This window comes from Spea bombifrons, chromosome 7 (genome assembly GCF_027358695.1).
Source record: "Spea bombifrons isolate aSpeBom1 chromosome 7, aSpeBom1.2.pri, whole genome shotgun sequence".
Taxonomy (NCBI): domain Eukaryota; kingdom Metazoa; phylum Chordata; class Amphibia; order Anura; family Pelobatidae; genus Spea; species Spea bombifrons.
The window spans coordinates 31,289,793-31,302,925 of NC_071093.1; the positions used below are offsets into that span (position 1 = coordinate 31,289,793).

At 37.0% G+C, this 13,133-nt stretch overlaps 1 protein-coding gene across 1 annotated transcript in view; it reads left to right on the forward strand.

The window, feature by feature from the left end:
• Nucleotides 1–13,133, forward strand: part of GULP1 (GULP PTB domain containing engulfment adaptor 1) — a 146,316-nt gene that overhangs the window by 77,166 nt on the left and 56,017 nt on the right. Inside the window, exon 3 of the mRNA XM_053471795.1 lies at nt 2,867–2,923. Coding sequence (XP_053327770.1) covers nt 2,893–2,923 — 31 coding nt within the window. The 5' untranslated portion in view covers nt 2,867–2,892. The remainder of the gene's footprint in view (nt 1–2,866; nt 2,924–13,133) is intronic.

The window sequence follows — 13,133 nt, forward strand, 5'->3', positions numbered from 1 at the left end:
CAGATTGTTCTGCAAGTTGAAGTATGAATGTCAACACATACACATATTACTTCTCATCTTTTGTTATGTGAGCGGAATAAGACGCCAGAGTGTGTATTTACAATTACATTTCTTACGCACTGCTATAGGATTTTATTTTATCACCTTCATTTGGTATCAGGTGTATTGAAAAAAGTAATAGACTGTTATATGAACTATTAACTTATCTTGTAACAGACAAGACCCATTTCAAGAACAGAAGTTGTATTCACATCATAAATTCATAAGCAGTCACTCAGCCTTTGTGTCTCATCCACTTGGGATAACTCCATATTTAAAGCACGCTTGGTTATAAGACACAACAAAACTTAAATGAACATTTCTTTGGGATGAATGCTTCAAGTGAATCCGTACTCAATAGAGTGTAACATTTTGAATAAATAAAGCATTAGGAACACTTGATTGTCACATGCCAAACACACAGGCACTGAGAGATTGTTGCTATGGTAACTGAAAAGGCTTTTTTAAAAAAAGTAAATGTTTTTATGTGGATAAACCTTTAGAGGAAAGATTTTAAGAAGAAAAGTGTTTTCTTTTTGCGGTTTTGTGTTAGTGATTATAGTACTACATAGAACTAGGTCTCATACTAAAAGTTTTTAAATGGACCTCTGAAGAATTAATAGTTTTGATGGGCATTACCTGGTTTTATTTTATGTAGTAAGGTTTTAATGTTCCTTGAGTAAAGAGATACTTGCTACAGTCTCTCGAAGTCCAGTCATTAGTAACAACAGAACTGATTTGGGATGAGTGGTTGGTATTGTCCAGTTCCCTAGATTTGTCGAGACTGTCAAAACAATACTACACACTTTTTTGTAAGAAACATGTAAAAGGTAACACTAAAATCATTGAGAGCCCAGTCTTCCCATGCACATAGTTGGTCTCATTAGATGCCCCCAAAACCCTTTCTGAACCAGCGCTGATGGGCAGCCAAACATAGTTTTTACAATCAAAGGAGCTTGGGTAGGGGGTAGGAAGGCATGTATATAAATGTGTTCAACAAAGTGTATTATTATATTGCTTTATATTGTATCACATATGTGTGTGTGTGTTTTTGTCCATTGTAATGTTTGATTAGCTTAAAGTAAGTGATGTGGTATGCGGATATTCCTTTGTTTAATCTTCTTAAAAAAAAAAAAGAAAGAAAGCTTGAAAGGGAAACTCCACTGTCCCATGCAGCCTGGAAACAAGGAATACATATTCTGTATTCATTACTGTAAGTACTTAAATATGTATTCTTCAACAAAAAAACTCTGAGTCTTTAGGAAACGTTTTTCCCCTCCGGGGTCACGTTTCTCAGGCCACTTGTTGGAGGCTTGAACCAATCTGTGGAATACCAGCATTCCTTTTTAAGTCAAAGAGATCACGTTCTGTGCACGTGTGTGGGGAGTCTCATTAGACCACCTGGAACTTCTTAGTGAGCAGGAACTGGAGCTGACTGGCATTGAGTAGAGCATGTGCTTTAGCACGCAGGAGATGTTTTCGAGTCAAATGCATAGAGGGGTAATATGCAGAATGCTTTCAAGCATTTTCAATGGGAACCAAACAAAAATTTAACAAGATCATTCAGCTATCATATGCATTGAAGTGCATGCGATAACTAGAGTTGCCTTTTAGTAAGTTATCAGTACCTGCCTTTTTTACCATATCACAATTGAGTGCTTCCAGGTCAAATTATGCATGAAGCAAAAAAACAATCGGGAGCACAAACACCTCCTCCCTTTTGTTATGCCCTAAGATTAAATGGTGCAAATTATTTATAGCTGCAGCATCCATTTATTTCTACTGCTGGTGAGCTTTCAGGCTAGGGTGAAAAGACTCAGGTTTGTGCTGTGGATTTATTCTTGCTGTACCTGTGCTCAGGGCCGGCTCAAGACATAATGCCGCCTGGGGCAAAGTTTCAAATGCCGCCCCCCCCGCCAGGGGTCATTATCTACCCTTCCTCTCCCTCCCTCCCTATTATCTACCCTATCCCCCCCTTTGCGCTTACCTTCCCTGCTCTGCCCTGCGCTGCTTTACTGCTGAGTGCTGGAAATGACGTCATTTTCCGGCACTCAGCATTACAAGCCGGCACCGAGACCGAGCTAGGAGAGAGAGGGGCGCCAAGCGGGTAAGCGTAGACCACTCGGTGCCCCTCACTCTCCTCCGCTAAAAAAAAAAAAAAAAAACGCGCTTGGGGCGGCAAAGTGCCGCCTCTTCAAAAGTGCCGCCTGGGGCAATTGCCCCACTCTGCTCCATGGTAGGGCCAGCCCTGCCTGTGCTGGCAAAGGTGATTGGTGCCCTGCCATCAACTCGAGTGTGGTAGTGACATTCATTGAATGAAGCAAACGTTTTCTTTAATTAAATAATTTATTTTGGGAAGACGAAATTCAACAGTAGCCACATAAAAGTTGTAGGGTTGTAGAATACTGTTATACGACCATACCAAATGTTTTACGTGAGAGATTGAGGTCCCAAAGAATACTAATTGGGACCTACGAATGAGTAAGTTGAGAAGCTTAAATGGAAAGAAGCTCTCTGTTGGCCTTGCATTATGTATAATTAATGTCAGCCATTGGTCCTGAAGTTCACCCTTAGTAATAACCTGTGAAGTTTACGATGTGAATGAAGGCTTACAGGCACACTGACGCTTTTTTTTTTTTTTTTAAAAGCAAAAGTCTCATAGTTTGAACAAGAATGCAGGCAATTGTGACTATTGGAATGAGAATTTGTGTATAACCAGTGTTATGCATTTATATCACCCACTGACGAATGTCAATAGATAGAGCTATCACCATATAAATACCCAGGACAAACACTTTTTTAATTTGCACGTTTCATTTACTTTTAGAAAGACAAACATCGCTCAGAATTTTAATGATGAACCGAGCATTCAGTCGGAAGAAAGGTAAGCAAATAAAAAAATTTGCAAAGCTTAACCATGCATGTCATTGTAAAGGTCAAATGTTACAATAATTAAATGAATGTAACTTTCATGGAGTTATAGTGTGTTTATTACCGTGACGGCTTTTAATATCTAAAGACAAATTCATTCTGCTAAAATAACATTTTTCAAGAAGGAGGATTTTCGGCTGCTCACTCATCATATACTCTGTCGCTGAGCATAAAATATTTAAGCGGGAAGTACTTCACCAAGTAAAATATCAAGTACAGTATAATGCTGCTTGTTTTTACAGTTATGAAGGATCCCAGCAATATCCTTTGTAGATAGAAGATATCTAACACTTTTTTGTGTGTTACTTAATGAGATGTGGGCAATGATGGTGCTATATAAATCAAAACATTATATATTATATATATAATCAGTTAAAAACCTCTCTTAAAATTATGTTCATTTTGCATCCATAGGGAAAAGCATTAATGACCACAGGGTCTGCCCAGGATGGTCCCGGGATCATCCATTGTTTATATTCCAAAAATAGTTTGTCAAAATAGTGCATCCCAAATTTTATATAGCCCTCAATGTGAACAGCGGCCATGTTGCACTTCCTGGTAGAGTAGTCTTGAGTGTCATGTGACATTGTCTCTTTAATATCCTACCGAGCCTTTTCTGGATAAGATGCAGCCAACATTTTTTGTCAATATTTTTCCTCTTCTTCTTGTATGTTCTACGCAATGCTGTTTAATACCGGTAGTAGTGGTTCTCTGAACAAGAAGTGTAGTGTTATGGGGCTATGTTTTGGCTTCTTGACCATAGCTGGTATCAGTAATCAGGAGCTACATTGGATGATTATAGAACACTGCAACATATAGACAACTGATATATGTTAGAATGCACAATTTATATCATTTTATTAGATTGGTTAAAATAAATTGCATAAAACCTGAGTGTCTTTAAAATTCAAAATATCAAATGTTTGTTCTTTAAATTATTAACAATTATATTCACCTGACAGAGGAAATGAAGAGAATGGACATCATTTTAATTGTGTCCATTATATTTTATGGTTGAAGCTGATGCTCAATAACTCTTGATAATAGCAACAATTTCTAAAGCATGAAATACCAAACAATTAAGGGTATTAAAATAAACCCATTAACTTTATAGCAACTCAGCATTCATTAGTATGAGAATTACACTTCAGAAATGTATACTGTTTACGGTGAGAAATCTACGATGACTTATAGTATATTCTGAGAAAATAGAGACCATGTAGCAAAATTACTTGGACAATGCTATTAAAAGGTGCTTTAAGTAGATCAAATAGATCTATGCACGCTAATGAAAAAATGGGTTTGCAAAAGGAGCCAATGTTAAAAGGATCTTCGCCATGGCTAGTTTAAAAAAATAAAAGGCACAGAGTGATGTCACATCTTGCTGAAAGACACACAAATGCTAACAGAAAATAAATAAAATAATAAATAAAATAAAAGCAAATAAATCCGCTCTTAACAGAGACATTTTGCTTGTCTTTGAGTATATATAGCAATTGCCCTATCAGTGTTACTTTGGTAGAAACAAAATAAATGTCTCTGTTTTTGCTTTTCCACTTTATTTTTGTATTGGGCCACAATCCATCTTGATTTTTTTAATAAAATGCTAGAGGACCTCAAGACATTATCGCTCATGTGGCTAGATTGTGTCTGTGCTCTTACTACTGCTACCATTGGGAAAACCATTGAGAAATAAGTGAAGAACAAAGGTGCGATTGGATTCACACCAATGCTATAAGCATTGGTGTGAATCCAATCGCACCTTTGTTCTTCACTTTCATTCAGTAGGTCCACCATCATTCACCAAAATCTGCAACACAATAATTATACAAAGGTCCATACTTTCAGAGCATATTATGGAATTTGCAGCATAGTTTATGATCATGACTATAGACCCCTAGACCACTATGTTAATCCTTGCAAATCTGTTCAGAGGGTCAAGGGAGTGACCTTAGTTCCCTGTCAACTGAAAAGGACAAAAAGTTTGATCTCAATCTTGTTGAAATAATTGGGTGTAAGCTTTTGCTTTGCCTTCCACTGCAGTTATTGGATTGCTGGATTGTATATTGGTCCATTATGAATCTATATACTTGAACCTACCTTTTTTTAAAATGTGCTACATATATTACCCATTACAAACATAGGGTAACCGCGTGTCTTTGTGTTCAAGTCAACTAAATTAAGACTTTTGTTCCTGGTTTCTATCCAATTTTTTTTTATTAAATGCTTAAAATAACATCATGTTAAATGTGTTTATTTCTTTAACAAATATATAAAATATACATACAGCACATTTGCCTATAAATTCTCAATGTACCTAAATTTTATTTTAAAAATAAGGTCATGTTATTGTGATAGCATATTGACTACATATTGAATCTTTTGCCAGTTGCCAAATACTGCACTACTATTATTGTTCTGAAATCAAAAAGCCACAATTTGGGGACACTGAAATATATAAATATTCCAACCAAACCCCCCCCCCCCGCATTGTAGTTGGTAGTGTACAGTGGAGGGTACTGTCCAGAATTGTGCATTCGGATTTGTACAAATTGCAATTTCAACAGACTTTGACAATTTCATCAATTTATATGAATCTCTGAAAGCGAGGAGGGATCCCCAACAAAGCAATTAAAAACAAAGTATGATTTTTTGTTTAAAATTTTTTGTTTTTTACAATCACACTCGATTACTCTCTTGTGTTCTTTCACACACTTCTATTCACTATGCCTCTCACGCAGTCTCTGAATGTCTCACAACCTTCTCTGCTGACTGCTTCCGTGCCCATGTCCCCATGCCACGCAGCTCCTCTTCTATTGTATCTTCTTGTTTTTCTGTCTTCTTTCTCCTGTATTCTCTCTTCTTTCATTGTCCACTTCCTCAAAAAGTCTGCTTCTCCGTGGACAATTGGACATGGCCTGGTGAATTTCGGTAAAACGTAGGAGAGTCTGGGCACACCCTCTCCCTCGCTCCTCTAATCGGGAAGAGGGAGTACACAGAGTCCCTGCCCTTTGCCAAATGGGCCAGAAGTAAAAAGAAAAAAAAAAGAGACTAGAGTATTTATTTACTGACAAACTAATACCTCAAGAATGTGTGAATGTTATCTTATTCGTAAAGAAACACTCAAGAGTTTGTGGAAAAGCAACTATTATGTTTATTACTCTATCATTTGGAAAGCTGGATAAAGTTATTTATCTTGGTAGAGGTTTTAGGATTTCACCTAACCACTCGGTTGTCTATGGCAACAAATCAATTCAATGTCATATATCAAATACAAAAGGGACCTGGGTAACTTTATGACTTTAACTTAGATTTTATTTTAATGAAGGATTCATTTTAAACCACTGTTGGAATCAACTAATGTGGTGAAGGTCTAGCATGCATCCATCTAATCTGAATATGTCGGAGAAATTGTATCTTTTGGCTCCTATATTATCTGGCTTTCTTCCTCTGCATTCCATCCTGTTGGAATGATCTTAGTCTACCCAGAGTTATCTCATAATGAAATGACTAGGTTGATAAAAATAATACAAAATATCTAACGATAGGGGAATCCCAACACGGCTAAACAAAGTGCATCATCCCCATGTGCTGCTACAATTAAGCTAAGGCAATTGGTAATGGAAAATGCATTTTAGAGATGAGCAGTTTTAGCACAGGTTAAGTTAAAAACCATGCTCCCAAAATGTAGATTTTATCACATGTGCGTGCAGTCCAAGTATCAAGCTTGGCTTTTTATGCAAAGGCTGTATTTTGTTGTTAACAATAGATAGACATCTTGTCAGTAACAAACCACATCACCATAAAATGGTAATGCGTCAAAGCACACTGCATCTAGTTTCTCTATATGATCAATTATTGAAACAAGAATATTCAATCTTGATCGAGGTTTATGCAGACATCGAAAGTACCCATATTTTATTTAACAAAAAAGCTTTACAATATTTATTTTGTTAGTAATTATAGTTCCCATCAAGATGCACCGTGCAGCGTATTGATCTGAGCGGGTCTGTGGAATCTTTGCTATTAGTTTAGTGCATATAAATAGGATATTACTTTGTTAATGTTACTTGAGATGCCATAGAAAGCTAAATTATGTAAAATGTAGATATAGCAAATAGTGTTTTCCCAGATAATCAGCTAAATAAGTCTTTTGTATATTTTTGTTTAAATAAGTTTACTGGTAACACACCAGTATGGTGCTTATAGATGTTGCAGTGCAAACCTAGCAGTGGAAACTATATAATTCTAGGTTATTCCACAATTAATTCCAGATTTCTTGCTATTAATATTTAAGTAAGTGCCTCCTAAGAAAAATCAATTCCTATTTCATTTTAACCAGGAAATAATTTGCTTCAGCCCCAAACCTTCTAGCTTATACCTCCTTAGGGTTTTGCTAAGTTTTTTTCCATGTCGTATTACAACATGTGTAGTACGTCATATGTTAAAATTGCAGCAAAGGTCCGTATTTTGGAGGACTACACTTGAGAAAAAATGTGATAAATGCACCAGAATGCAAATTCCAGAACTAGATGACATGTTATCTGTCAAGGTGGGTGTCTGGAAACCCCACCAGTGGGGGTTAAAATGTTTTTGGAGCACATGAACACACGCTATACCTCCAAACATTTCAAACCAAGTCTATGGCAGAGGGAATTTGGGTCCATAACATGGACTTTTCCTCCTAAAGATGGGAACTTGGGAGGTATGTCAATACTTGTGCGTGCATTTATAAAGCACGCTTGCATGTCTGATTGTGTTGTCTATTAGGAGAGAGTCTTTTGAAAAATAAATGAGCAGCGTTTATATGTGAAATGCTGTTTAGTTTATTGAAAGGCTAGGATCAGTGAGACAAAAACACAAAAAAACAACTTTTAAGGTCAGTTCATTTAACAAGTTTAATATTCTGAACAACGTTCCTCCCTCTGTTAATGTTGCCTAGAATCTGTCAATATAAGATAACATAATTAAGATCGAAAAGAACAAATTAATGAAATTCTAGTGTCATGAAAAGATGGTGGATACATTTAATAGACTTAAAATAGATTTAAATGTAAAGGTGGTCTAAAATGTGGAACAGCCAAGAGGCTAATATAGTGAAGGGATTTCAACATGCATGGGATAGGCATAGAGCTATCGTTAATTTCAGACAAGACTAAGAACAGATTAAGGTTTCTTTACATCAGGAAAAACAAGCAGCCTAGATGGGCCTAACGCTTCTTATCTGTTATCAGATTCAATGTTTCTATGTAAAACTGATACCTATCAGAAGAGCTAAGTTGAAAAAAAGATCATTATTTAAACATTTTCAAAATGCGTCCATAACAGTAAATTTTTGGGTTAGTAAGGCATTATCTGGGAGTAAGTCACTCGTATTGATGTAAGAAGTATTTTTTGTTCTAAATGTATTGACATTTCTTCATAGATCAGAAGTAATTTCAGGACAAAATAGTTCTAGTGAGAGTTTATTTGTTGAATCAGAGTTTTGTTGTTAAACCATTTGGGCTTTCTTCTGAAATCCTGTTACTGACAGTTCATAAATATTTTTCAGCTAAATATATTTTTATGGACAGCAGAATGTTTTGTGAAATGGTGAAACCTTTAGCTGTTCCATAAATAATATGTTGCCTAAATGAAGCATTAAATTGATTTTAAGCCAAAGGCAAAGTTTAATTAAAGTTATTATATTTGTACAAAAATATGCCTGACTTAATTTTGGTATCTCATTTGAAAGTAGTGACTGCGTTCCTTAGGATTTACTGAGGGGGATAGCTGAATCCAAGGTCCCTCAAGGTCAGCATGCTAGGAATAGAAAAATCGTCAAATATTAATCAAAATAAAACATAATGAAAAAGCCTGACAAACTGGATATGCAAGCATGGAATATTCTTATCCAATTTTCTAATGGAACACCTGTATCTTACAATGTCTTAGAAAACGAACTTATAGTTTTACAATATGACTGCTGGAAGTACGTGTCTTGATACTCAGGGGCCATCCTATAAAGAATCCAGTGAATAATATACAGTAGAGACTAGACTTTTTTAACAAAAGTTGCTATTTTTGTCAATATGTATGAAACTTGAAAATCAAGGAGGGACCCCCAAGCCCAAAAAAAAAAAGAAAAATAAGCAGCAGCGGATTTTGTCTGTGCGCATCCCGCAGCCAGTGAACGTTTGCGGGATACACAAAGCCAACCTCCTCTGCTGCCGGCACTTCGGCCAGGGCTTCTATGACAGAGCACCGGTGTGACATGACCTTCCGGTTCTCAGTCATAGAAGCCCCGGCCAGCAGCAGCGGAGGTTGTCTGCGCGCATCACACAGACCTCACCGACTGCCCCTACTAGGCACCAGGGAGTCTAAAGCACGGGGGACAAGTCTAGGGATGCATCGGTAAGTCGGTGCATGTGGGGGGTGAGTAAGAGTGGCATGGGGGGTATAATGGTTTTCTAGAGGCAGAGTGGCATATAGGGGGTTAAAAGGCATATCAGGGAGGCACAGTGGCATATAGGGGTGTGTAAGGCATATTTGGGGGGCAGATGTGCATAACTAGGGGCAGAGTGGCAAATAAAAGGAAATAAAAACAAAAAAATATTTTTTCATAGTTTTTATTAAATATTAAAAAATAGTTTACATGTGAATATTTACAAGTAAACCTTTTTTCTTATAGCGTAGCCTTATATTCAGGCTTTTTCTTTTTTTTTCCTAAATAAATCAGAATTGTGACAGTAGGATAGCACTGTATTGTTGGAAATCAAGGGAAAGGAAAGACACTCCCCAGCCCTGTGTTGCAGCTCAACAAATGAAAGGTTGTTGCACTTTTTCCTAATGTAATTAGCTGTAATTAGTATTTGATCTTATTGTTGGTTTAGTGGTTGGGCCATTCTCACTGCCCTTGTTGTGGGCTACAGTCCTGCTTACTGATCAGCAGTAGTGATCACATTGAAAAGAAGGAGAGACATTGTTTCTTCCTCTTCAGAAAATGTTTAATACTAGTTAAAAATATAAAAAATGAAATAAAAAAAAAATAATAGACTCAATGTCACATGGCATAAGGGGTACAGGTTCATGATGTCTTTAAAGACCTCAAAGTGATCTCTAGTCAAGAAAATGAAAATAAATAAATAAAACATGTAAAAAAGTAAAAAATAGGTGCCCAATCACAATTTAATTTTTTTTTAAAAAACTTTCTTGATCTCAATCTATAGTTTCAAAATATGAAAACATAGTGTAGAGAGCATTTTACTCCTTGTATAAATAAAAACAAAAATGGGGGAGGGGATTTTATTCTACTCAGGGGATGTTGTCGAACATAAATCTGAGGGTTTTCTTTATCAGTGGGAACAAATTTGTAAAATTGAAAGTAGTATTCATGACATATTATATATTAAAACAAAAGAAGTGGTATTAAGAGAAAGTCCTATCTGTCCTTGAAAAAAACAATATATAATTTGTGTGGGTACACTAAACATGAAAAAGGGGAATCATGGTTGAACAAATATATGGCAAACATGACAAAAAAACTCACTTAGGGGAGTAATACCCCTGGTCAAGAAGATGCATAGTCTTAGGTTCCAGATAGTGGTGTTTCTGCTCTAACATCAAGATAGCAACCCATTGAAGCATTATTGAAAGGGCTCCTTGAAAGGCTGTACTGGCAGACAATGCTAATTATACCCACAAAAATTAAAACATGTACATGTATTACATGTTTTTTAAGGAATTGTAGCTCCAAAAGAGGATTCAGCTTTGTAGGTTAAACTTAGAAACAATTTAAATTCAGTGCAATGCCTGTTTTCATCAATATTTGTTCTTTAATAGTGTGTGTGTGGTTCTGTTGGTGTACAAAAGATGGTGGAGATACATATCAAATTACAAAAAAGTGTTATTTGATCTCAGTTGCTTAAAGTAGAATAGTTGCTCCATAAAATGGAACACAGATTGAAAGAAAAAGAAAACACAAATAATATTACCTAGCAGCATTCCCCCCCTGATTTCCACCTACAGGCTTGTACTCTAAGACTAGACTACAGTTCAAGGGGAACAGTTTTTTGTATACTTAAGGATGAGGCATCTCTCAGTTCAGTTACTAAAATTCATTGCAAAACAAAAGTGTGCATGTGTGGTGGTAATAACCACAGTTAAATGATTTACTTGGGTTTCACTCAAAAATGGAGATATATTAGTACTAGACTTGCAATATAATATCTAGCGTGGTAAAGGATTTCCTTTAAAATCAATTTGTACAACTGATATAGCCTTGCTAAATTGAGTTACAGTATAGGTTTATAGTCTAGGATTTATGGATTGCTCAGGGAGAATGTTAATGCCAGCGATAAAATGGATTTCTTGGATCTATTCACCAAACAAATTAAATCAACCTAGGGGGTATAGTGCCCAAATATACCCATCCTTATCCCCATCCTCTGAGGATGGGGGTTATGGTATGTAAAATTCCCCTATTGAAGGCATGGACCTTAATCCATGCATCCACCTCACCCCTATCCTGTTCCTAGTAGGGTAAGGAAGGGTCAAAATGAAATAATAGCCTTTATTTCACCTTTGGAGGGGTATGGACTCCATCTTGTGCCTCTCCCCTTGCTAGTAATTTGACAAAAAAAATTAACCTTGAGTTTGATAAAGCGGGTGAGCTCACAATTGAGATGAAACCATTACTGATTATCACTATTATTTTTTTAATGTACCATATTTAACTTATTCAGGTTTATATTTACTTTACATGTGCAAGTGGGCCCAAAAAAGATTTAGATTACATTTTTGGTTCGTTTTTTTGCCCATTCATTTTCGGGCAATTAATTTTGTTTCGTGTCCATTTGATTCGGATGAAAATTGGGGGGGCATTTTTAATTCAGGAACAAAATTTCTTGCCCCATGTCCACATTCACTCTCTCACACTTTCATTCACTCTCTCATACTCTCTAAATATGTCCCTAGCGTCTTTGCTGACCACTTCCGCCAACCACTGCTACTTCTGCATCTTCTTGTTATTCATCTTCTCTCTTCTTCTGTCTTTCATCGTCTCTCCTTTATGCTTTATCTTCTCTCTTCTATCTTTGGCCACATATCAGTGGACATAACCTAGCTTGAACTTCTGCCAAAATGGTGTCCTCTCCCTCGATCACCCAATCGGGCCAGGTTATGTCCATGAAGATACTGTCATGGACAGGGTCCATACAGACGACTGAAATGACCCAGAGTGCCCAAAGATGGTGTTCAGGAGTTAAAGCGCAGCAGCGGCCACATACCAGGGCCCTGACATAGCAGTGGATGTTGTCCGGTACAAAATAGAACCTGGTGATATCCTACAGGCACCCTGGAGCAGGTATGAGAGACATAGTACTACAGAGAAACGGGCAGGATGCTGCAAGCTGGGATTAGGGAAGCTAAACAGAGTAATAGCAGAGGGTATAGAGAAGCATAACAAATAAGGGGGACAGAGCGAGCAAGTGGGGAGAAACAGGGAGACCGAGCTTTAATCACATCATATGGCAATACTATGCTTAGCCGACCACTATGCCAAAGTACTCCAACATTCGGTGGGTCCTAGCGCTAAACCCTGCCCTACTGAATTACTAATAAGCTGAAACTAAACATTAAATCTGAACAGATAACAGACATACCTATGTATGTCTGAGACACACATAACAAAAGCGTGGGGCACAACTTTTATAAAGGAAACAGAAGCTGAATTTAAGAAGAATCAGAAGTTAATGGAAGAGCATAAGGAAATCCAGGAATGGATTATAACAAACAAGCATAAAGCATAACACTGAAGGAAATACAGCAAAGGGGGAATTGTAGCGAGACAGGAGAACTCTAGCGAGGACAGGGGAAACCAGAGATAAGCAGCTCTGCAGCCTGGATGGGGCCTGACAGATGTGGACGAAGATAGAAGATGAAAGAGAGACTATAGAAGATGAAGAACAAGGAGAAGCGGAATCAGCAGAGAATCTGATTCAATGTGCATGAATCAGAATGTACAAGTCTAATATTGTGCAAAAAGGATGGCTATGGCAGTTCATGCAAATCCCCCTTTATTTCTCATGCGCTAATTTGCATTAGATTCCTACTGTCCAGGTAGGAAGTTGCTGAACTCTTCCTGCATTCTTGCGGTAGAGTGTGCAAAAACCTGTAGTACTAGG